Raw genomic sequence first — 26,044 nt, forward strand, 5'->3', positions numbered from 1 at the left:
TGTTCTCGGCGTAAACTTACCAGAAAACACCGATAGAATGACCCTCACGTCAAAGGTAAGCAACAGAAAAGTGCGGTTAAATGTGTCTCTGTTGTGCATTTCATGTTTTATTACGAAGGAAGGTCTCAATGAATCAAAAGTGAGCACTGTTGTTAAAAGCTAACGCAGCTAAGTGCTTCCGACCACACGTTCCTCTGTGTAAAAGTCGCTCATAACTTATAACATAAGGTGTGTTTGTTTAGTTTAAAGCCTGTATTAAACATATGCTGTGGCAAACCTCGCGTTACTTTGCTCAGAGTGTAGTTTATTTTGTGGTTGAACGTTTGTGGCCTGACGCACAGAGCTAAAGAGGGGATGCAGAAAGTAGTCAATGAGCGAGAAAGAGGAGTCCAACTGTAGGTCACAGGTCAACAAAGCTTTGGCTGGAGTGGACGGTCCTGACCTACATGTTTTAGACTTTGTTTTAAATTGTGATTAATGACAGCGAATGAGAAGTTCAGGTTTGCAATGCTTTTCATGATAACACACACACACACACACACACACACACACACACACACACACACACACACACACACACACACACACACACACAAACAAACGAAATTCTTCAGTGATTCAATGTGAACACAAACTCCTAATATCTGCAGGAAGTTTGAGCCAAATTGCGTTTTGTGGAACTAACCATTACTTTCGTGTTCGATTAATCTGTGCCTTATTTTCTCGATTTAGTGTTTGCTCCATAAAATGTAAGAACTCGTTGATCAGTGTTTGTCCAACCTGGAAACAACTTTGTCCTCAAACCAAAATGATTTCTTTGTGATGTGGAGCAAAGAAAATATTCACATTTAAGAAGCTGAAACAATCAGAAATCGTGTTTTTAATAATGAAAAAAGCTTCAAACTGATGACTCGATGATCAAAATAGATGGATTTATCGTTTCAGCTTTGTTTAAAACATCTGCACTAGATCATTAGCATTAGTCCTTTTCTGAACGTCAGGTGACTGATTATGTATATTTTTCTCTGTGTGTCTGTGATGCTGTGGACAGTAATGTTTATCCAATATAAATGTGTGCATTTTGTGAAAAACAAACTGTGCTTGGATATTGTTTTACACACTTGATCACCTTTGCATCGCTAAAATGATTGATGGTCACACAAACATTATCAGTTATCAGCTGTTGTGTATCTGCTCCTGATCTCTTTCTTCTGTCTCTACCTCATCTCCCTCTTGTCCTTTTTGTCCCCCATTTTTCCTTTCACCCCAACCGGTCGAGGCAGATGGCTGCACATCTTTGAGTCTGGCTCTGTCATAGATTTTATTTTTTCTTCTGTTAAAAGGGAGTTTTCTCTCTCCACTGATGCCTAGTGCTTTCTCATTGCGTGAATTGTTGGGTTTCTCTGCTCTGCATGATGTTGTCTATGTACAGTGCCTTGATATGTTTGTTATGATTTGGCGATATACAAATACAATTGAAATTAATTGTTTCCACAGCTTTATTCCGGGTCCAAGACTGTCCATCTAAAGAGATTGTGCTCCCCCTGGAGTACAAGTGTGAACGATGGTCCAACAATTTCTCCTGTTGCTCATTTTTGTTTAGTATTGTCACATTTTGTCTGATTAATAAATGACCCTAAAAGTGCAGAAATCATTTTGGCAGCTCGTTCAGAAATGTGTTCGAGTTGGTACGCTCTTAGTCCAATCCAGTCATATTTTACTTGCTTTTCATTTATTATATGTTGCTCTGTTTATAAGATGCACGGGTCTATTCATTTTTCGTATCGGACACATACCCCTACTGTTGCTCTGTTATTAAATTTTATTACTTCTGTTTTTATATATATATATATATATATATATATATATATATATATATATATATATATATATATATATATATATATATATATATATATATATATATATATTTGATGCTTTCTTTCTCATAACCGTATATCTCTTAATCTGGCACAGATCAACTGTGTGACCACATTATTCGCCCTAAATGTTTATCGGTTTAATTCCACCAGACTCTGTTTAATATGATAATTGATTTATCTGCCAACAGACTCCATGTTTCAAATCCAAGTTTATCACTGCTGAGCTGGCTTCTCTGTTCAGCCACTCAGACAGTGAGGAGGAGTTTGAAGGTTTCAGTGAGGAAGAGGAGGAGGAGGAGGAGGAGGTGGAGGAGGAGGAGAGCGGGTTGTGTAACAAATGGCTGAAGAACAAGGTATGACGTGATCATTATTGGCTGCGTTATTTGATGAAAGTGTTTGATATTGCCGCCAAAGTACAAAGTCTGTATGCTTTTTCTCATTGCATTTGTCCAGGCGGTGGATTCAGAAGATAGCGATGGGGACACAGGCTTCTACTCTGAAGGCGAGGATGCTTCCCCACCAAAGAGGAGGAGTCTTCTAGTAGCACTAAAGTGTGTTTTATAGTAGGGCTGTCAGAATTGCTCCAAAATGATGTTGAAATATTCCCTCTAAACAAAAAATATCTATATCTGCCGGCATTATGTCAATAATAGGTGGACAAACTAATACAAGGAGGTATAGGTATTTTTATTTCAGTTTTAATGCCTAATGCCTAAAACATACATACACATTATACTTCACACTTTTAAGACCGTAGACCGCTCGCTTGCCCGCCCATTGTTTAAAGCTCCCTTAGACCGGAAGTTCCAATTAACGCTGTTTTTTTGGTGTGAATCTGCGCCATTACCTCGTTTATGAAGCCCTGAAGTTTCCAAACAAGCGGTTCAGCCACTGCTGAGAACGCTGGGTTTTATTGTGTTCTCGGGCTCCGGGCACTAGTCGGGTTGCTTACATTGAATTGCAGAGGATGAAGAAGATCGTCTGTCGCGGAGGTGTTTCAATTGCGACAGTATCTTGTGACTCTGGGTCCGACTCCGGGTCAAAGTCGTAAAAGGGACTGCGGCGGGGAGTCGTGACGAAGCCATTTTTAAACATTGTTAAAACAATATTTTGATACTGAGTAGCAGTGCAGCCACCGTTCCAGAGGGGGAGCTGCACTTCTGAGAGCTGACCTGACTTCCAGGTACCTGGCCAATCACAAGACGGTTGGGAAAGCTCTCGTTGGCTGGCCAATCACAACACAGTTCCGTCTTCTGGGGGTGAGATTTCGGTCTGAAACAGCGCGGCTACTCAGTGAGGAGAGATTTCTATCGGCTCGTTGGCAGCTAGATAAGATAAGATAGTCCTTTATTAGTCCCGCAGTGGGGAAATTTCCAGTGTTGCAGCAGCAAGACAATAAAGATAAGGATAATAAACATGCATTACCAAAAAGAAATAGAATATATAAAGTACAATATATAAAGATATTAACACTGACTATAAAAATAGGTTTAACTTGGAGGTTTTTGACCATAAAAACAAGTTAATGTATGTAAGTAGACCTCCATATATATGCGATAGCACCACCATATGGGAGCTTTAAATAGAATAAGGTACACGATTCCGAGAAATGAGACGATCCTGAGTCCACGTGTGAAGAGGCCCATGCTGGTCTCTTTTTATTCACTACATTCCTGCCGGAGGAAAAGACGCGTTCAGAGCGCACTGAGGGGACAGGAAGATTTCTCTAAGAACTGCTGCCGATGTTTTGTTTTTTTCCACAGTCGAATTTTTATAATGGAATCTCTGTTTTATATATTCAAACTTAGAATATTCGTTGACGGCTCTAGTTTACAGAACTGTAAAATCCTCATTGAATTGCAGTGTTAAAGACTCAAGGACAATGAGAGAATAAAGCCTGCCGTTGCAGTAATTGCTGCAACTGTTGATTTACTTGTGTCACATTTGAAGCTTTAAAAGAAGAAATATAAGTTAATTTGTTTGTGTTTCTGACATTTCTGTTGTTTCTGTGTTGATTGTCTAATGATATTATTTAAATATCTCCTCTCCTCAGGTTTCCTGTGAAGAGATTGTCGACTCCGAAGCAGGAACCAAAGGAGAAAAATGTCAGGAAGCCAGTTAAAGACAGTCTTCCATCACAGAGAGCCAGTGAAAGGCAGAGGCTGAAACTGAAGCAACACAAAGAGGTAGAGCAGAAGGATGAGGAGAAGCAGCAGGAGGAAGAAGACGATGACAAAGAGGAGGTTCTCTCTCAGAGTCTAACAAAACGAGACAAGAACATTCAGGAGAACAAGGCCATGGTAATGGGCTTTTACACCCTTTCGTTTGTGTTTTCAGCATATTTTGACAAACTGTTTTCTTTGTTCACTAAACATCCCACTTCCTTGTTTGCTGTCTTTCAGCTGGCTAAGTTGTTTGCTGATTTGAGCTCCATGGCTGACCTTGCTCTGCCCACAAACTCTCAAGTGAGTGTGTGTGCACCGGCACTGATTTAATCTGTTTACATTAAACTTCAGGGTTTCCCCCAGAAAACCGGCTTAGCCCGGTGGTATCTCTCAGGCCCACCGACGGCCCACGGCGTTTTTGTAAAAAAAAAAAAAAAAAAAAAGTTAAAGGTCCACTGGAAATTTCTAATTATGACTATTATGTGTTATTGTAAGACATCTATTAACGATACTTAAAAAACAACTATATAGTCTTACAAAAAGACACTCTTGAAATTATATAAATAATATAATTTTTTTTCACTTAACTTAAATATTAATTAAGTAATCGGCCAGTGAATCTTAAAACAAGCCATGCAATGGTTACATTAAAAAGTAAAATGAACCAACATAAATACAAAAGTGGTAGTGCCCCCTCATCTGCCTCATCTGTTGCAGACAAACGGCCGTTTATTTCTGCACACCGCCCCTGCGCTGTTCCCTTCTCCCTCTCCTGCGCCGTTCCTCGCTCTGCGCTTCTGCATCTCCAAGCGGTCTCTTCCAAAGCAGCCTGGATAATTTCTCTAAGTGTTTTATCCTCACTTAAAAATAATGATCTTTATGACGAGGATGGAGTACAGTCACGATGAAGCGCAGGTGATCCGTGTAGATCTGAGTAAAATGCTGGTGACGCTCTGAAGAGCAGAGCGCACTTTTCATCGTTTTCACTCCGTGGTCTTAATCTTTGTGAAAGAAGATGCAGGAATAACAGATGCATCAGATGAGCTGATCTCTTTAGTTAACTGCTCAAAGAGAGAGAATGTCCACCATGTTGTAGCTGTGTTTCGACCGCCGAATTATCGGTGCATCCCTAAATATAACATCTTTGTTGACAAGAACGATGTAACTGTAATAATGACGCACTTGATAGTGTGACTTGGGTTTCAATCGGCGGTATGGACAAGCGTGCGCTGCGCTGATTACTTTGGGGCGCATTCCCTGCTATAGAAAAAGCTGTGGTGTATAAAAAAATCTATTTTAAATAAATAAACAAGAAACGCTAAGCCTGGCGTCCCGCCAGGCTTGTAATACACTGGGGGAAACCCTGAAACTTAGAGTACCTTTTTGTAACTCTATGGTTTTGATTTGCAAACATAATTTTTTTTTCCCAGAAGAAGAAGAAGCAGCAAGCGCCAGAGAAGACGACGACACGGAAACGCAAGTTTGAACCAGAGATGGGGTCTGAGAGGAGGAACCCGTCTCGCAAGGCTCGTCCGCCTGAGAACTTTGCAGTAGAGGAAAAAAGTGAACCACTCAATCACAGAAGTCCTAGGACTGTAGACCTCAGGAGATTGGTGGAGGTATGAAATGCTAATGCTAACACCTAATACCCTTATCCAATGGTCTTCAACAAATGTCCATTAGTTTTCAAGCCATTGTAAAATGAGTTCACACGACTGACTCGTGACTGTCTCTGTGGTTCTCAGTGTAGCTGTGTTTCTAGATGTTGTGTCAGCTGGCGACATTCCCTTGCTGCACACAGGAAGTGATTTGTTTTATGTCAAGACAGACGGAGGCAACGGCGCTTGTAAAATGAGACCAAAGAGTGCCAATGTCTGATTTACACACTGTAGCTTTTAAAAATAAACCCAAACAAACTGTAGATGGAAGAAAATACACATGTGATTCTATGTATACTATTTTTTTATTTTTTTTTTATTGGAAAGTTATTGGCTTCAAAATCCTATTTTCGCCTCTCGGTTCAATCAACGGCTTGTCTGTTATGATTCTGCAGGTGGATGAGGAACATGTTGGTGACGGGCAGAAAAAAAGGAAAAGCTTCGGTTTGAGGAAGAGCCAGTATGTGGTGCGGTCAGTGGACGACATCACCAAAGAAGACCTGGACAACATAGCAGATCGCAGCAAAGACAAGATCTGGGACAAGGAGAACGTGAGTCGCGTCCGGCCTCGACACGATTGGCACCATCAGTTCTACACTGCAACATTACACATCGTTTATTTGTTTTGTTTTTCCTTCTTCCAGGGCAGCTCGTGTCACCAGTGCAGACAAAAAACTCTGGACACAAAGACGGTGTGTCGCAGTGGTTTCTGTGTGGGGGCAAAAGGTCAGTTCTGTGGGCCGTGCTTGAAGAACCGTTATGGAGAGGATGTTCGCACCGTGCTGCTTGACCCGGTCAGTGCTAATACACACATTAACTATCATGCAGTAAAAGTGATCAATAACAACAAACACACACACACATACACAGATGGGGGAGAAGAGCGGCGGAAGCCAATGTGTGCTTTTTTTTTTTTACTGATATCTTTTGCATTACTTCTCCAAACCATGTCAAACTTGGCACTGCACTTACACGTGTCCATAGCAAGACTCCTATAATATATGGATGGATTTCAAAAATGTAGACTGGTCTTAAGAATGTGCTTTTATATATATTTTTGTTACACCTCAGACTAGTGTAAGAAGTTTTTCATTTTTATATAATTTATTTAGACAACGTAGACTGGTTTTAAGACAAATGTTTATGTTCTGGATGTATTCCTGGATAGTTAAGAGATTAATAGAAGTGTTTATTTTGCTCTAAAGAGAAGTTTTATGTTAGTAACTTCCATGTTCTTGATAGTGCAATGCAACACTATGCAATTGTTTAATAGAATCCAGCCATTTTTTAATAACAATAATAATAATAATAATAAACTTGACTTAAATGCCACTTTTCTAACACATTCTCAATGAGCTCAATAAATACGATACAAATGTTAAAGTTTGCAATTTGAAGTCAAGTCATTTTGATGCCAAGGTTGAGGATCTTTAATCTTTTGAGACTCGATGGTGGGGGAAACTTGTGAGCATGCTTGATTTGCCTGCATTAGCTAACTGTATTTTCTTTCTTTTAAAGACCTGGTCCTGTCCAATCTGCAGAGAGATGTGCAACTGCAGTCTGTGTCGCAAGAAGGAGGGCCGATGTGCTACTGGCATCCTGGTTGGATTGGCCCGCTACAATGGGCATGACAACGTGCACGAGTATTTGGAGAGGTGGGTCGCCGTCTTGTCACTGTATAGTTTAAAGTGAATGCAAAGATTCTCCTCTTGTGTATGTCAGAGAATGGTGGTGGAAAATATTCAAACATTATTGACTGAAAACATTTAGTAGCTGTAATGAACTCGGGGTGAGGGGTAAAATCATTAAGGTGATGTTAAATATTTTAACTGATGTTACAAGTAAACATTGAACTTTTTGTGGATTAGCATTAAAAACGTATTGCCATTTCAGTCCACTAGATGGTGCCAAGTGCTCGCTCTCACTAGAGCTGTTGAGTATATTGTACACACACACAACAGCTCTTATATTGCTATATACGATTTCTGAAAATGCTCAGTATTTTGCAATATCGTGTCGTGGTTACACTTGTGATTCCCACCCCTACTGTTCACTCGCTTGCAATTGCACTTGCACTACTGCCTTTGGTTTGTTCCACAAATGTCTCATCTAGATGCAAAAAATAAAAAGAAGCTCTTGTCACTTTATTTAAAATTCCTAAAGATGAGGAAATTAAGTAGAGAAGAACAGAAAGAAGAGCGGTCTCTTGCTGTGAGGCTGCAGGTACAATCGATAGAGAGGAAGAGGGACGGAGAGGGCAGGACTATAGCTAAAGCAGCGCTGTGTTTGTGTACAGTATGTTGAGAAACTTCAAATAAAATGGTGAAATCATCTCTTCTGTTTGCTTTAAATGTGGTGTCATACTAGTGTTTAGGTTTATATTCTTTACACAGACAATTGGTGGCAATCATCAGCTTCGGTCTGCACTAATGCGATTATCGCTTTTAGAGCTGCAACTAACAATTATTTTCGTAATGGATTAGTCTATTGATTATTTTCTCGATTAATTGCTTGCTCCATAAAATGTTGATCAGTGTTTGTCAAACATAGAAATGACGATGTTCTCGAATGTCTTGTTTTGTCCACAAACCAAAATGATTCAGTTTTAATGATCTCTTTATGTCGAGCAAAGGAACAAACCGTACCTGCTCCCTCGCATTTCGTAACCAAACGTGTCAAAGTTGGCACTTCACACGCTGGTTCCAAATTAAGAGAAGAGACAGATGTGTAATTCACTACCATAGGTGCTACGGTAACCCGCATACAGATCAAAGAACTGCAAAACGTCAAACGGCTTGTTTAGCAATGTAACCGTCACATTTCTTGCCCTAGTCTGAACTATGTACACTGGGTCACAAGAGGAGCTGGAACCAAACCCAGATGGTGTTGGAGCAAGCGGCATTTCACGCCCTGGTCTCCATCTTCTTCTCTTTCCTCTTTTGTAAAGTTTATTTTTTGTATTTCATCTGCTGAACTGTCCATCCTAGGTGAGGGACCCCTCCTCTGTGACTCTTCCTGAGGTTTCTCCCTCTTTTTTTGCCCCCGTTCAAGTGTTTTTGTGGAGACGGAGGGTGTCGTTTGCTGTACACACTGTAAAGCCCTTCGCGGCAAAATTGTTAGATGTTGGCCTATCTTGATTTGACTGGTGCCATTAGTAAAGTCACTTGCCAAGTCTGTCCGTGGAACTGTTGGACAGTTATGTGGTCAACAGACATTAGTTGCAACCCCAGTGTTCTGACAACGGGTAGAATTCACATATTGCTTTTTCTCCATTGCAGCATTCAGAAGGAGCTGCTTTAAAGTCCAGAGTATCGGCCAGTGAGGAGAAGCCTGCTTGTCCAGCTGTTTCCCTGAGGACGTTGTCATTTTAACGCACATGTTTAGGTTTAGATCAACCCTTTATCTAATCGGTAAAATTAATCGACAAGATTTTGTTTGTTTTATAAATGTCTCCTTTTAGTCTTGTTGTGCTGTTGATAAGATTTAAATAACCTCATTTGAGTTTCAGTTGTTTTAGGGTGTTGGGTTGTATATTGTCTTTGGGATATTTCTGCTCTTGTTGTCCACAGGCACACATGGTTAAGTCTTTTGTACCAACTACTTCTAAAGTTCACTGTAAGTGTTAATAAAGACTGCCATTGTATAAATATTTTAGCACGTTTTATTAATTATGTCCAAAAAGGCTTGTCATTTTTAGAATCTTTCAACTCTCACGTTGATCTTTTTCACTTCCCAACATGTGTGAGGTAAAGTCCAGGCCGTCTGGCCCCTGAGGTGACCACCGAGCCAATCGGCTGATTTCACATAATGACCAAAAACCTTGGGATCAAAGCCTGGTCAGAGGTCACCCTGAGGTCACCTGGATCTTTGCGAGGCACCACTATCTTGGCAACATGTGTGAGAAATGTAAACATTTATTACAACTCAACAGTGACACTTTTATGCAATGCCCTGATGTGTTGTCAAGTGTCAAAAATGATCGGTGTAGGCAATATTTAGAGGTTTGATGCCTGCAGATTCACGGTAAATGAGCGAAACGATTGTTTCCCATAGCAATGCAGATACTCCCAAGGTAAGACAGTTTTTCACTTTATTGTTGAGTGTTATGCAGGCAAAGCATTTTTTTCTGCTTGAAGTTGTCATCTTTTTATTTTTTTTTATTGTCATAACACATTTGTACAAACCAGTTTTAAAAATATCAATAGACTGAAGCCTTTGAGGCTAACCTGGCAAAAAACCATTATCAAATGTCATGGAGACGAACAAACATTTTTTTTTTTTTTTTAGAAAAAGATTTACAAATGAGATGTCACTACAAAATATCAAAGAAAACAAAGTTCGTAGTCACACAAAATATTACCAAAAACATCTAAATTTGTTTGGTATCAACCTTTTCAACTTTAAACGATATTAACTTTTTTTGCTTCCTTCTTCTTTTGTAATTTATTTTTCTCCAAAAAACGTTTTTATGGTGCAAAGAGAAGAAATGAACAGCAATGGTCAGACATTAAAAAAAAAAAAAAAAAAAACTAAAACAAGGAGTAAAGAAGAGAGAAGCTGCACTACTGCAAAAAACTGAAACATGCACAACCATAATAACAGACACAAATACAAGTCCAGCAAAAAGCAAATATTAACAAATCAAGGATAAATAATAAATTAGCCGTACACAGTGGGGCCCTGCATGTTAATATACTGGGAAGTGGGATTTTTTGGAACAATAAACTCTATAAAATTAATAAAATTTAATTTAAGAAGCATGTACGCACTGAACAAACACAGAGCAACGCCACCAGAAAACATCTCAAATATCCACATAGCTAAAAAGCCAAACCCCACACCCACTCACTGCACTTAACACCGACTCACTTCCCAGTGCTGTGTTCTGCTCTCCACGTCGCCCCCCCTCCACAGCTGCCCACTGTCTCTGTACACCTCACTCTGACGTTCCCTCCGCACAACAGCTTGTATTAAGGCAATTGTGGTACGTCGGTAACGTGGCAGGGTTTGAGGCGAAGAGGGGGGGGGTGGGGTTGTCGCGATGAGAGCGCAGAAAGAAAAACAAAAACCGTCACGTCCGTCAAGCGCCGTCAGGTGGTAATCGTAGCTGTGATGCAGCACCTGCAGAGTAACCTGGCTCTGTTCGGACGACAGCCCTGCTTTCAGATGTTTCCCCTATTGTTGGAACAAACTGGCTTGAAAACTTCCCCAAACAATGTAAACATGGTTTCACTAGGATTGTCATTATAGTATTGCTTTCACTACACAAACAAAGTTGTAGAAAGCTGGATTGTTTTTCTCTATAGAAACCTCTTTTCTTCTAATGGCCACTGCACCTCATTAGGAATGCATCATTTATAAATCTTTTCATATGTGCTTTTTTTCCCCCTCTACTCTTTTTTTTTTTTTTTTTTTTAGGAATAACCCCTCTCTGTTTACAGTTTATTCAATGACTGGTCTCAAAGGAATCAACACCTGAATCTGATCCGCGGACTAAACCTGAACCATGAATAAAACTCAAATTAGGTAGATCCTCGCCATGACAGCAAGGGAATACAAACATACACTCGTTCATAACACACGCACCCAAATCCCGGACTGTCCCTGCTCTGTCTCTCCTCTGCAACAGTCCTGTACCGTGATTGACCCTCAGTGCTGTCTGACAGGTGTGAAACAGGAACACAACGTTGTGCATAGAGTTAGATTCTGTCGTGATTTGGAAAAATGTCTCTTGATGTCAGATGGATTTAGATTCAGCAGGTCCCCTTGTCTTGTGCTAATCTAGTACACTACATACATTCCTTTCCCCACTGAGCATGGAATTATTATAGATTCATATTTATATACGCCAAACGACTCTTTCATATGTTTGGGCTAAATTCTTTGTTGTTATATTATGAGTCACTTTTTTTGGATTGTAAAATGTATATTTTCCGGTGTCTGTTCATCACATGACTCCATCTCTCTTCAGAGTCCCTTTTCATGAGAGAACATTTTTAAAAATTAGAAGTAAAAAGAGAGGGAAAAAGTAGTGACCCTTTACAGTCACCTACATAAGAACAGGAAATAAGCTGTTGCACAGAAACAGAAATCTGCTCCCTATTCAAACTCCTCCTCTTCCTCCTCCTCTTCCTCCAGGTGATTGGAGGTGGTGGGTGTAGCTGGGTCAGAGTCACGTGAGAGGGTTGCCACAGTAACAATCTGAGGGGAGGCGCCAAGGCCTTCTGGGGCGTCTTCCTCCATGTCATCGGTGGTAATGATTGCCACTGCAGCTCCGCCCTTTTTATTCTGGTGTGTCTTGATGTGCTTGGACAGGTGGTCGCTGCGCATGAAGCGTTTGGAGCATTCAGGACACTCGAATCGCTTCTCTCCTAGAATGGAAAATTTAGAGAAAAAAAGTCAAGAAATGTGTCAAGAAGGCTCCCAGTTGGGTCAAAACAGTTGGTCTACAGTCTGCGTACCTGTGTGTGTTCTCCTGTGTCTCTGCAGCTCGTCGCTCCTGGTGAACCTCTTGCCACAGAAGATCCAGTTGCAGACAAATGGCCTCTCACCAGTGTGCCAGCGCAGGTGGGCCCTCAGGTGAGATGTCTTGCCGTACACCTTCCCACAGCCCTCCATGTGGCAGATGTGCTGCTTCTTCTTTGTGGGGTCCCCACTATTCCTACGACACAAACGGTGTGTGTTAAAACAAGAGGGTCATGTTTTTTCTCACTCTGTGATAATGAATAATATAAAAAATTAAACGCCTCTTAAAGCTGTAGTGTGTCACTTAAATATATGCAAATGTCTTTAAAATTGTCACATAAGTTCACACAGTGCTGATTAAGCCTGTCAGCTCCACACGACTCTGTGTTTCTCAGAATAGCGGCGTTTACATAGATGTCATGTCGCTCAGTGACATTCCTGCACAATGGCAGCAATTTGTTTTTTATGCTATCCAGATGGAAGCAGCAGCAACATCACGCTATTCACGTGAGACGGCTGCAAACGGGAAACAAAGAAGTGCCCGAGACATTTCAGAAGTGAATTCTTCTGCCTAAACAAAATTTTTCCGCAGTTTGACACGAGCACTCCCTCGGCATGTCTGATAGTTTTGCTTGACAGAGCCTTTTTTTTTTTTAAAACAACATGAAAGATAAAGTGTACACAAATTGTTACATCATTTAAGAGGCAGAAGAGTACCACCACCAACAACAAAAATGACTGAACGTTTATGCACTGTAGCTTTGAGAAGATTTCAATAGAACAGAAATGTCTGAATGTAGTTTTTATGCTACATAATGTGGAAGTAAATTTATAATTAAAAAACGAAAAAGAAAAAAAGTGCTAATTTGTATATATTCTGTTTCACTGCACAAGTTGAGTGCACTGTTGAATTCTTTTGAAAGGCTTGAATATTGTTTGGTGAAAGGTTGGATCCTCTCATTTTAGGATTCCTATTAAGATTTAATCCTCTTATATATTGGTCCACAGAACGAGTATCTTTGCGACCACTATATGTATGGTGGCTTTCTAAAATGTCCATACCTTCCTTCTCCATCCCTGCAGTTTGGACAGGAGCAGGCGACACGTCTGAGCCTCTTGCTGGGAGGTCCCTCCTGGTCTGAAGAACTCTGTACAGAGCCCAGCTGGTCTGGACTCATAGATGAGCCTGGTGCTACGTTGCCAACAGAGACTGTCACTGGAGATGACTGGATTTTGAGACCATCCTGACCCTGTGGTTGACCTGAAAGGTGATTGTAAAAAAAAAAATATATATATACTGTAAATAAGTGAATGAATTAGTGGACCACAAAACTAGACGATGGAAATGTGGGATGGATAAATCATGAAGGCTGTTTTCTCAACAGTTGCACAACCACAATGCTCTAACCACATTTTGTGTACTGTAATGATATCGGGTCATGAATGTGTGGTGTGCCCTTACCCTGTAGACCGGTAATGGTGAGAGGAACACCCTGCACCTGAACTCCAGCAGTGCCCAGCCCTGCGATGCTGACCGTCTGTACCCCAGACCCCGGGTTGATCTGTGCTGTGCTCAGTGTTAGGGGAGTTCCACTTAGGGAAACCAGCCCTCCACCCCCCAATGTTGTCCCACCGGCCATTGGGGCAAGTGTCAGCTGCTGTGGCATTGCAGTCCCCAGGCTGCCCTGCAGGGAGACTCCACCAGGCAGCTGCAGTGTCTGCCAGGTGAGCTGCCCAGAGGGGGACAGGGTTGGGGTCCGAATAAGGACCTGGGCTTGGTTCTGGAAGGCCTGGATGGGCTGAAGGGTTTGACCTGGGGCTAGCTGGACGGTCTGAATGTGCTGAGGTTGTTGTTGGCAATGGGCTTGACCTTGACTATGACCCTGGGGCTGCAGCTGGATCTGCTGCACCAACTGGTGCCCCACTTGACCCACTATCACCTGCTGTATGGTTCCTCCTGTATCTATCTGGTTCTGTAGTCCATTGGCTTGGTTCTGGCTTTGAGAGTCTGCCTCACTGCTCTGCACTTGGGTGTCAGCTGACACACCCTCTGATCCAGCAGAAACCACTTGTGCTGATTCAGACAAGCCATCACCTTCAGCTACTGCTGAGCCTGTTGATGCTGTAGGAGGAGCTGCTCCAGAGATTGCTGTCACTAGCTGGTTGCCATTGGCAACAGAGAATGTGCCATCTGCTGATTGGATAAGCTGCACAGCCCCGCCCCCACCAACACTGTTGATCACAGGCAGAGCCAGGGTCATGCCACCAAGGTTTATGGGTACCGTGGTCATAACAGGAGTCTGGGAACCCTGCAGAGTCTGCAGCTGCAGGGGAAATGACTGCGCTGGGCGGATCTGCAGTGGGACCGTCTGGTTGGCTGTACTCGTCAAGATGGTCTGTTGGTTGGCTGGCTGGAGGATGGCCTGGGTCTGGCTCGGACTCGAGGTCTGAATGAGTTGAACCTGTTCCGGTAAAGCGCCGAGGGAAGCCGGCTGAGCTGAGCTGATATGAATCTGCTGTCCATCTGCAGTCTGCAGGTGGGGGATGACCTGATACTGGACCCCACCCCCAGCATTGGGCAGGTTCTGAACCTGGATGATCTGGAACTGCTGCTGTTGTTGCTGACTGGCTGCAACACTGTTGACCGCTTTCACCTGTCCAACAGGAGAAGAGGAGTGTTACAGTTGGGAGGATACAAAAACGGACACACAACACATTAAGGCTACATCCATACTACTCATTTTCAAATGAAAACCATCTGCATCCAGAAGAACGTTTTAGCGTGTCAAAAACAAGAAACATCAATGGTATGAAGCAGAACAAGGATTTTTTTATTATTATTATTCGATCGACAACATAGTGAAACCCAGACTTTTCATTTACAGCTGTTAATCAAGTTATGACTGATAAGAACCACCCAGGAAGTGAATGTGGGGAACTGCGTCATTGTTTCCAAAGGTCTCTGATCTTTGTTGTTGTTTTTAATGATATTTTTTGCGGCTTTTTGCATTTATTGGTCAGGACTGTGAAGCGTGAAAAGAGGAAGACATGCAGCAAAGGACCATGAGTGGAATCAAACCCGGGTCAATGCAAATAAACCCGGGTTTCTACCAAGTGAGCAAATCTTGTTTTGTTTTTTTTGACCATCAATACTAAAAGAAAAAATGAGACTGTAACTGTAAATCATGCCTTTTTAAAAGAAAGGTAGTATGGATGTAGCATTCTAAACTACTAAATCCCCCACCTCCTTCACCTTGCGTCCACCCGGTGAGCTGTCATTACCCAAAGTGGAGGCCACCGTCACTGCAACAGGCTGATTGGGGTTCTCCTTGGCCATGGTAGGAGCCGCTGTAATGATCTGCCAGCCGTTCCCCGTGAACTGAGCTGGCACCAGCTCCAGCTGTTGGGGCAAGAGGGCCTGCCCCCCTGTTGTGTCCACCACTATTTGACCTTGGAGCTGACCTGCCTGCAGCTGGATCTGACTGGCCTGGACCTGGAACTGCTGGGCCCCTGTCTGAGCCCCTTCCACTCCCCCCTGCCCTCCGATCTTACTGCAGGTAGCTGCTAGTAGAGCCAATGGAGAGGGTTGGGAGGAATCCTGGAGGTAGAGATTGATGGAAAGGAGGAGCAAAGAGAGAGATAGAGTTAAACAGGCGTGACAAGGGAGGCAGGACACATACGTAAATCAGGGTTAGAGATGAATGAAAACACACACACACACACACACGGAAACAGAGCTCATGCACACAAACAAGAAAGTACAACATGGAAGTAAAAAAAAAAAAGCCAAAGGGCTGGGCCGGTTTCATTATGCACACTCCTACAATGAACTAGCTGAATCGATGGAGAAGAAGAGTAACATAGCAAGGGGTGGGGAATACATAGGGCACAAAAAAGAAACGAAAAGCTGCGAGAGAGAGAGAGCTGTCAGTGGGAGTGGGCGGCATTACAGGAAGCGAGTGGGTGGGCGTGTGAGAACCACATTTCTCTTTTCTCAGAACAGTAGAAGAAAATGCCGCCTTCGCGCTCTCTGTCTCTCTCGCTCTCTCTATCCTCCCTTTCAAAAGGAACTAGGTCGCAGGCAATTTTCTTCTTCTTTTTTTTTAATGCTATACAACCCTCAGCAGTGCACGGAAACAGTCTGATTACCCTGTAAACTGAAATGGCACTACAAATAGCACAGCAGCAATGCTCGTCATACACATTTGACAACAACAACAAAAATAATAGTAACTTAAGAGTAACCGGCTGGATGGAAAATAATCTCTTACTAAACAGCAAAAAATAAATAAAATAATAGAAAATGCACAATTGCAGAGCCACATACCAACGCTGCAAGTCTTTGCAACAAATCCGTACATGCAGAGTTTTCACACTAACTCAATAAGACAATTTAAAAGTACAGGGGCTGAAGTGTGACAGCCTACTCAGAAGGCTCTCAGCAGGGCTGCACAGAAGCAGGAAGTTGAATTCACTAGAGAAACGCCCCCGGAGATGTCTGGCTGGCTGACTGGCTGGGAAGGGGAGGGAGTACATTTTTGGCCCCTGAGGCAAGTCAGAAGTAATGAACTATAATAAACTCTTATTCCGCCATTCGTACCTGCGAACCAGAACTTTTCCCCTTTTTAGATGCTTTCCCTCCTTCAGTTCCCGATGATTCTTTCTTCGAGTCTGCAAACAGAGGACAGTCATTATAACACCATCACATGAGTGTTTCTGAACGGTGCAAAGTCCCAGGATAAGCAGAGGCACTGGGTGCAACATCAACAACATCTGATCATTATGCAAATACAGCTTGAACAGAGGTGATCGATAAAAGGAACAGGTGAAAGCAGTAACTTCATCATCGATATCAAAGTGACTTGGGCGTCATGTCTGTCAAACACACAAGGAGAGAGCGGGGTGGAGAGGGGGAGGGTACCTACCACTCATAACGCATTCATATACCGAGAGGAAGAGGGTGTAGTTCACGGTAGAAGGCCGGCCGGGTACGGAGGTGGAGGACGGCCTATATGTTCAGCGCTGGGCCGTGGCGTATCTGCCCGTTTGACGAAACCACCCACCGGCCAGGAAGGGCGGTGCCAAGCGCAGCCACAAGCAAACAGTCCCGAATAACGGAAATAACGAGTGACGCTCCACCGGCCCGTGCGCCTTCTCGCAGCCCCGCCGTACGCCTTTCAGCGGATAGACAGACCATAAACGAGCAAAGTGGCGCTTGTCACAGTAATATCCACAGAGAAGTTGGCAGTGTGTGACCGTGGAGGCCCACCCACTTCCATTTAAGCATCAGGACAACACCCTCTCTCTCTCCTCCGCTGCTCCTGCCTTTCGCCGCCGTTTCTCTCGCCGCACGACGCGGGGACGCCTCGTCGCCGTCCGTCGTGCACCGATAACAGACCGTCACCACTGTTTGTATTTTACGTGTATTCCCCTTTTTTCGTGCTCAATTGATTTTTTTTTTTAAGTGGCAGATACGGTGAGATAGCTGTGGCTTTTGTGGGCGGACGCGCTCCTCCCACTTATTCAGATTGGACGACGGGGCTCGGCGTGCGAGGGTCGAGATGGGAGTTGTATTTTGGTGAGGCCTCGCCTTCCCGAGTCTCATTGGGCTACTGGAACTACAATACCCATGATGCCCCAGCGCGGGGGCCGCGGTTTGAGCGGCTGTGGCTGGTAGTCAAGCTAGTGTGAGAGCGCGAGGGTAGGGCGTGGCTTCTGTGTTGTGGGGGTTGGGCGAACGGGAAAGGGAGGCGTGATGGAGCGCGTGCGCGTGTCTGCTTGTTTCCACTTTGCGGTGTTACAGGATGACAGCCGTGGGTAAAAAGGAGAAGAAGAGCAGTGGAACGGAAGAGTCACGTATTTGTGTAGAGCTTCCAGTTGAAAACTATGTTGTTCTCGTAAAACCAGTGTGACGCTGTGGTTCCTTCATCTGCTCAGACCTGGCACCTGCATGAAGTGACTGGCAACCTTTTTCATAAACAAACAATTATAGTTTCTGAAAGGCTAAACAACTAATTATACACTGCTTTTTAAAAGTTAAATACACATTAATTTCAGTATATGCTACCTACATGAGAAGAAAAATTTAGAAAAACACACATCATGTTGGCCTAAGACATTTGGTTTCCCTGTTTTTGTTTATTCATAGGAGCACCTACAGTATATCACACACACACACACACACACACACACACACACACACACACACACACACACACACACACACACACACACACACACACACACACACACACACACACACACACACACACACACCTGTGGTGGCCCAGAAACAGCAGCAATGTATACACATACACACTGCTGAGGCCAAGCGCCTTGATCCCGCCCCCTGGGCCACTTGGCAGTGCGTTGCTAGGCAACGAGGTCCAGTATGAAGGAGGGGTGTTGTCTCTCTCTCTTTGTGTGTGTGTGTGTGTGTGTGGTGATGGAGGGAAGTGAACTTCAGATGTTATGGTCTGTTATAGCTCATTGCACCATGTATGGGAAATCCAGTGCTATGATACTGTGTGTGTCATTAAATTTGCATGTAGCCTTTAGTCATGTATATTGTAGGAAAAGTCGTAAAGAGGCCGTCAAAACAACTTGGGAACAGATTAAACTGAAAAACCATGAGCACATAATGAATATTCATTCTCCAGTGAAGAAGGTGTAAAAGCTGAAAAACGTGTTGTCCTACTGCTGTCGCTAGATGGCGCCATACTACAGATAGGGCGTCACAGTTTTTGACTGTATACTCGCAGCACTTTTCATAAGTGCAGTCTTGTATTAAGTACCTTATACCTTAAAGGGATACTTGAGTTAAAGTACAAGTATCTTACCAGAAAATGACGTTGGTAGAAGTTCAAGTCACTTTTTTATAATATTACTTCAGTAAAAGTCTTAAAGTATATGACATTTACTGTACTTAAGTATCAAAAGTAATGTTCTGATATATCTGTCCATCTGTCTGTCTGTCATATTTGTCATGGCTTTATTTATTTCATTATTTGCTTAATATAGCAGTAAACTTTAAAAAAGATCTATCGTACATGTTATCTACCAGATAAATGTCACATAAATAAATCAGAATCACTGTACACGTATCTAGTAGGTCCCTGAGTGACGTGATTTAGGCTTATCGTGATATATTCAACAACACCAAGTTCACAAAAGAAAGAAAGTTGAACGTTTATTTTTTTTTTTTTCCATTTTTACCAACATGGTACCACTTTATAAAAAATACACACTATTAACATTAGTTAAAGGCACCATATGTAAGAATGTGGCCATAAACAGTTACTACATTCAAATTCAAAATACCGAGGTCTTTTAGGCTTCGTTTTCTGACGTAACTGGCAACCCGTAGTTGCTCGGCAACTGAGACTCTACTGACTGCAATGATTGGTAGACGACAGTAGGTGGCGCCACATGCCAAAACATAATTTCAAAACATAAACATGATTTGCAGTCTGCAAAAAAATTTTTGAATGCAAATATTTTGTCTGTACTGTTGTTGTTGTTGAGTTCAGTTTGTTATATGAACATTATTCCTGAGTCTCTGTGACATATTAGGAGGATTTTATGGCCGGTTGCTTTATATTTATTACATAATGCACATTTAAGCATTAATACATTTTGAATTCATCATTTAACACATGAATACTCATTAGTATGTAGATAATACACACAGTTATACATGTTTTACTCATCCCATCAGCTGAGGAAAGTGTTACCATAAACTTTCTTAGTGACCTAAATTTAAAAAAGAAAAAACAAGGCTGTCAGAGAGAGTGACAGAGTGGCCGCTCAGACCTCAGTCTCATACGTCACATGCTGACCTGATGATTGACAGAACATCATAACTGTGGGATGTGACTGATACACTTGACATGAAGCTTGCAGGCAATTCCACTGACCAACCCCACTCTATGTATCAGGAATACAAAATGCAAGGGTGTGTATGTGTGTGTGTGTGCAGGAATGTGAGGTGTATACAGCACATCAGTGCACGAGCACGTTTGCATGTGTGACTCAGTCTCTGCTTTCGTGCAGTTGCGTTGTCTTTTTTTTTTTTTTTTTTTTTTTTCTTCACACACACATTTCACATGGGAGTGCGTTTGTCACACGCCAGCTCGGCGTCTGCATGTCTCCCTTTCCTAAAGGTTAGCTTGTAAAGACAAAAGAGATTTATGGCCTGTACTGTTTGTCCGTGAGCGTGTTTGTTTGTACAGAGCCGGATCACTTGTTGACAGGAGATCGCAGACGTGTGTCACACAACTCGAGCCCCGAGCCGTGATTGTACACATGAATAGATAGACATTCAAAGATAAATATTCTGCTTGCGCCCATAAATGTCAATTACAACAGGTGATGTCACTCCTCTGCTATATCTCACCGTAGCTGTTCAACACTAAACCCCAGCAGACATGTTGCTTCATAGAGAAACAGTCATTTTTCTGCATTTGAGCACAGTCACCTGAGAAGACCCCCCCCCGCCCCTTTGTTTCCTGGAAATATGACTCATCAAAATACACTAACCCTAGACCCAGTGTGAGCTCTGTGTAAGCTGGCACTGTTACACTTTAATGATAAAGCTCAATGATTGATGCATCCTGGTGTCTGGATAAACTGGAAAACAACCGGTGTGTCTCCGTGGGCATGGTGCCAGTTCAGGGTGTGGGTGGTAGAAAAAAAAATTGTAAAGGTGATTTATTTCCCTATGTGAATGCATGACTTTTCTTTTCTCTCCCATAGCATACATGGTATGAGTATTGTCTAATTGAATCTACTTTTCATTTTAACAAGCTAACCCTAACCCAAAATCAAGGCATCAGGACAGGACAGAAGGAAAGTAATTCAGGGCATACGTGCTTTACTAAAACCTTTATGAGGTATACATGTTGTTGCTTATGCAAATATCTAATCAGCTGAAGTTCAAAGCAAGCATCAGAATGAGGAACAAAGGTGATTTATGATTGATACTTTGGGTCAATTCCTATCTTAACCCTCAAGCTCAACCCTTAATCTTAACTGGCCCTCAAAACCAAGTGTTGAGGGTTATTTTGTCACTTAGAAATGGGACACCCCTTAAATGCAGATACGTCTTCAGACTGCGGGGGGCAGAATAACGCGAAAGCTGCGTCCAGTCTGTCAACTCCAAAAAGAAGAAGAACACATTTACGTCACGATTATTTATTACGATCCGTTTGTCAGTCAAGTTATTAGGTTGTCAGTTAGTTATAAGATGATACTCAGACAAATACCACAACCACGGACATATTCAGCTGACAGTTACCACACACCACGGCTTATTGAAAAGTAAACAATAGCAAACGATCACTTGTCCCCACCGGCCGGCTATTGACAAAAGATTGTAAAATAAAAATAAATGTTACGCAACAATGACGTCAGTAATCCATAATATGGGCCTAAACTAAGATAATACAATGGTTTTCATCATTTTTATATCTCTATTAACAAAGAACATACTTAATTTGTAGCATACTCGTTTCGCTGCTTTCGGCGCCATCTTTGTTATGTGAAAACACGCAATGCATTCTGGGTAGCCCTTGCTCCCAAGGGTGGTCTCGGAAAATCTCAATATTGAGGGCGATACAGCCCTTAAACTTGCCCCTCAACTTAATTTTTCTGAGAATCGGGACAACACTTGCACTAGAGGGAGCACACATTTTTGATATTGAGGGTTAAGATTGAGGGTTAAGCAAGGAATTCAAATTAACCCTTTGGTTTAGTCATAAACGATATGTTTTTTTTTCATGGCCGATACCGACAATTAGTAGTCGAGGAGGCCGATAACTGATATTTGGAGCTGATATTCATTTGCAGTAAACGTGAAAATATTGGCATCAAAATTTTGAATAATACAAACACCAACACTTAATTTTGTTTAAATGCCTTTAAGCATATGTTTATTAAACAACTTTTCAGATTTGTTTTTTTTTCAGAAGTTTTTTTTTTCTTTTTTTTTCAATCTTAGATGATAGACATATTTGTTTAAAAAGTCAAAGAAAAAGTGCAGGGGGTTAACGGAAATTTTAAATAAATAAATACATTTAAATATAAAAACTCTTATCGGCAGTCGGATTAAAAAAAAAAAGTCAAAATGTCGAATATCGTGCCAATAGTTGGCCCGTCCGATAATCGGTCTATCCCTACTTTATTAGTTGTTTGTAAACAACCGTATGATCTGCGACAATCTATGAAAATGCTGAAAGAACATGAATTTTCTTGCCTCAACAAAATCTGCAGTTGAATGTTTTCTTAACACTCATGTTGATGTGTAGAGTCACATTTGTTTTGCCATGGGTGTCTTATTTTCCAGTTTTGTCGTATTTATGGCACATGTTGAGCCACGCATTTGGCATGTTCTCAAGTGTGTGTGTGTGTGTGTGTGTGTGTGTGTGTGGGGGGGTGTTCTCCAGGTTCTCTGGTTTCCTCGCACAGTCCATTAACGTGCAGATTTTGGGGATTAGGCAAATTGGACACCCTAAATTGGCTGTAGGTGTGAGTGTGAGAGTGGATAGTTCTTTGTCTCTATAATTATGTGTCCGTGCAAAGGACTGGTGACCTGTCCAGGGTGTGCCCCTGCCTTTTGCCCTATGTCAACTAGGCACCAGCAATCCCTTTATGTGGAGGATAAAATACATATTGAAGTCAGGATTTTTGAAAACCCTGACTACTGGTTTTAAACTACCGTTTCCGACAATTGCACATTTCAGATGGGTTCTCAGGAATTATCGCCTTTTGTTAAGTGGCCGGTTGTTGCACAAAGTGGGAAACGTTGGCTGACAGGTGTGAGCGTTTATGTACCATTGAACACCAACGTCTTATATTTCTACGCTAGTGTGTCAATGGGATGCAAAGCAGACGGGTTGTGTCAGTGTTCCACGCAATTGGGAAATAATGTTTAATTGCCTGGAATAATAATCCTTTAATTCTTGTAAGCAGGTGTCTGTGTGTGTGTGTGCGTGTGCGTGTGTGTTGCTTTGGCCTACATAGAATTAACTGTTAAACAGGGTTGTCATGGTAGCGGTAAGAGAGACTGCCAATCAGTCTCAGGGCAAAACCTGGCTGAGCATCATTCTGATGGCCCATTAAGATCTTCATTACTGTCTGTACATTACTGGCTGTTGACCATGATCTCTGGGATTTAGAGACTTGATTGAACTAAACAAGCTATTTGTATCTGTTAAATTTGTCCATATTTTCTCATATTTTAGACACCAGTCAAGCAATAATAACGACCCAGCATGGCAGCAACACTTTTATTATTGACATTGACCTCATTCACAAGTTGTGTTTTTGCTTAAATGTATAGTAAGTCCTGTCTAATCTCACACTTTTCCTACGTTGCAGTTGTGACTGGCGCGTGTGAACACATGGAGGATTAAAGTTGCCGTCTCCAAACTCTGTGTGCCAACAACAGTGAGGCCAAGAGCGGAGTGTAATTACACGTTTTTGTGACACCTTCAAAGACGGACCATGAATGACCAGAATGTGAAGAATGCATATGCTGGCGACAACTGCAGGTCTCTACTACACTCCCTCACACTACTGTAGACATCATTGCGTCATTCCTCTGCGCTGCTGTGTGATTGTGTGAAATGCATTTTCCATTTGTGCGTTCATAAAGCAGGTCAACTATCATTTTCTCTCTCTCTCTTCTCCTCTCTTCTGCAGGCACACACACTGATGACACTGGAAACTGACGCACAGAGGACAAAAGTCAACCTACGGTCAGGAGGTTGACTGTATGACCCCTCTCCCCCCCAATGGGTTCAAAGGTCACAACAAAGAGCTCCTGGGGACAGGAGATGAGATGCTCAAAGATGTGACATCATAACTCAAGAGATGAATTGAAGGCAACTGAACTTTGGTCGCAGATACTTGCAGACCTGGTCTGTGGGATTTTTACCATGGTCATGGGTGCATTTCTGCTCTTGTTGGAGGAGAACTTGGCGCCATCGAATGTTTCTGAGTCGGAAATTTGACATTGTCTTTCAGTTTGCTGGGTGAAGCTAATCAGGAAGTAAGAATATTGTGTTGGGCCACCAGGGGGTGTTGAGACATTCTCTACATTTACCTGCTGAGTTAGTTGTCTCAATCACTAGGGTCTTCTTCAAAAGAACACAATGAGAATTTGATTAATTATGTTTCCGTTTAGAGGAAAATAGTGGACACCACTGTGATTGACAGCTGGTTGTAACAATCGGAGCGTCGTTGCAGGCGACGTCTGTGAATTTCCATTTCAGCCAAGCAGAAGTCCAGATTCTTATAGGTGACGTCACCAGTTGTGCCACTTGTATCAGGGCTGTAATGTCTTCATGTGTTGATGTATAATATATCATTCTAGTGGCATCTGCTCGTTGAGCTGTTATCCCATGAACCATGTGGTAAAGGAATTGTTTCTGTTATTGGCAAATGTTTATTTATGTTTAGATTTATGATCAACATAGCATAAATTAGTGCTGGGCACTAGGTTAACGTACGGCACGTTTCCATGACTGACCGGAGTCCATGCACCGTTTACCAGTTAGCTGCATTAGCTCCTTTAGCGCCGGTTAGCACGCCTACAGTCGAAACTGGACCGGTCTGTTTATTAAAGGAAAAGAGCAGCGCTACAAATAACCAGCATACCTGTGCACATGTGCCTCTGTTTTTAAAGTTTAGCGTCATTTTAACAATCCGGAGTCATGTAAACATGAGGTCACGGGCGTCTTTTTCCGGTTAGTTGACGCCGTTAAGCGCCGCTATCGTGTTAACGCGGCCAGCGTTGCCGTAAATATTTGCCATCTGTCGACTGTACTCCCTGCAAGACAAAAATGCAGTTCCTATTGATGTGTTACGTGGTTCAAAAAAACCTGAAATCAAGTGTGTTTTTGTACACGATAGATGTTGAGATACGAACAGCTGAGCGCATCCGTGCCGCGTGACCCTGCAAACCTAAAAGCAGCTTGGCTCAAAAGATGCAGAATTAAGCAGAGCTGGAGGACTCTTGAAAAAAGGACGAGACCCATGCTGTGCTCTCAGACAGTGAGCAAGCGTGTGTTTAAAGAGTCCCTTTGAAGCTAAATGTGAAATGATTAAGTCCGCTTAGAAGTCTGCGCGACTCTTCAGTGTGTGTTTGTGTGCGTGCGCGTGGACCTCTTTGAAGATGCTACTCATGTACGAGTTCAGGAAGACCTTTACAGCAGCACTAAGTGGAGGGTGCAGCACACCATAAAGATCCAAGATAAGTGTGTGTTTGTGTGTGTGTAGTGTAGTGTAGTGTAGTTCAGCGCAGGACCTGACATGACTTGCAGGTCTGGTAGAGCTGACGCCAACCACTTGTTTCTGACTGTCTGTGTATGTCCTGAATGACAGCCCAGAGGCAGTGCATGTGTGTGTGTGGTTAGATGGGAAAAAGAAACGTTTCATGTTTGACGGGAACCATCAATAAAACGGCAGCCATGAAATCACCTCAAAACCACCTGAACCACGTCCGAGAAAATGTGGAGGAATGTGTGCTCGGGTGTGTGTGTGTGTGCGCGTGTGTGTGCCAGAGAGAGAGAGAGAGAGAGAGCATCAACAAGACTAAGGCAGAACAGAGGATGTGTATTGATGTGCTTTCTATTCTCTTATCTGTTCATGTGCCTCCGTCCACCCTGCCTTGACTGATGGCCATGAAGCGCAGACTTATTAGTGAGTACTGTGCAGCTATGTTTAGTGTGTAAACAGCATGTGAGTCAGTGTTAGAGTAAATATACAGATGATATACTGATTGGATTTGTGCTTATGCTGCAAACAGCAAACTCCATTTTCAGCCAAATCTCTGGTTGTCTGGCTGTTTTCGAATTTCTCCGTGGAATAAATT

General features: G+C 42.5%; 2 protein-coding genes across 2 annotated transcripts; one reads left to right on the forward strand and one right to left on the reverse strand.

Moving 5' to 3' along the window:
• Window positions 1-37: 37 nt before the first annotated feature.
• cdca7b (cell division cycle associated 7b) lies at window positions 38-8,136 on the forward strand (the record flags this gene model as incomplete). The annotated part of the gene is made up of 10 exons (XM_083899513.1): window positions 38-55; window positions 2,072-2,236; window positions 2,337-2,434; window positions 3,937-4,183; window positions 4,286-4,348; window positions 5,479-5,667; window positions 6,102-6,257; window positions 6,351-6,500; window positions 7,225-7,361; window positions 8,100-8,136. 10 exons carry the CDS (start codon window positions 38-40, stop codon window positions 8,134-8,136), a joined length of 1,260 nt encoding a protein of 419 aa, XP_083755639.1.
• A 3,669-nt stretch (window positions 8,137-11,805) lies between these two features.
• Window positions 11,806-17,206, reverse strand: sp4 (sp4 transcription factor; the record flags this gene model as incomplete). Its single annotated transcript, XM_083900032.1, has 7 exons — window positions 17,097-17,206; window positions 16,772-16,842; window positions 15,416-15,769; window positions 13,634-14,825; window positions 13,234-13,432; window positions 12,168-12,367; window positions 11,806-12,077 (listed from the first exon to the last, which is right to left on the reverse strand). Exons 1-7 carry the CDS (start codon window positions 17,101-17,103, stop codon window positions 11,806-11,808), a joined length of 2,295 nt encoding a protein of 764 aa, XP_083756158.1. The 5' UTR covers window positions 17,104-17,206.
• Between the last annotated feature and the right edge of the window lie 8,838 nt (window positions 17,207-26,044).

Source organism: Microchirus variegatus (genome assembly GCF_963457635.1).
Source record: "Microchirus variegatus genome assembly, chromosome: 13".
NCBI lineage: Eukaryota > Metazoa > Chordata > Actinopteri > Pleuronectiformes > Soleidae > Microchirus > Microchirus variegatus.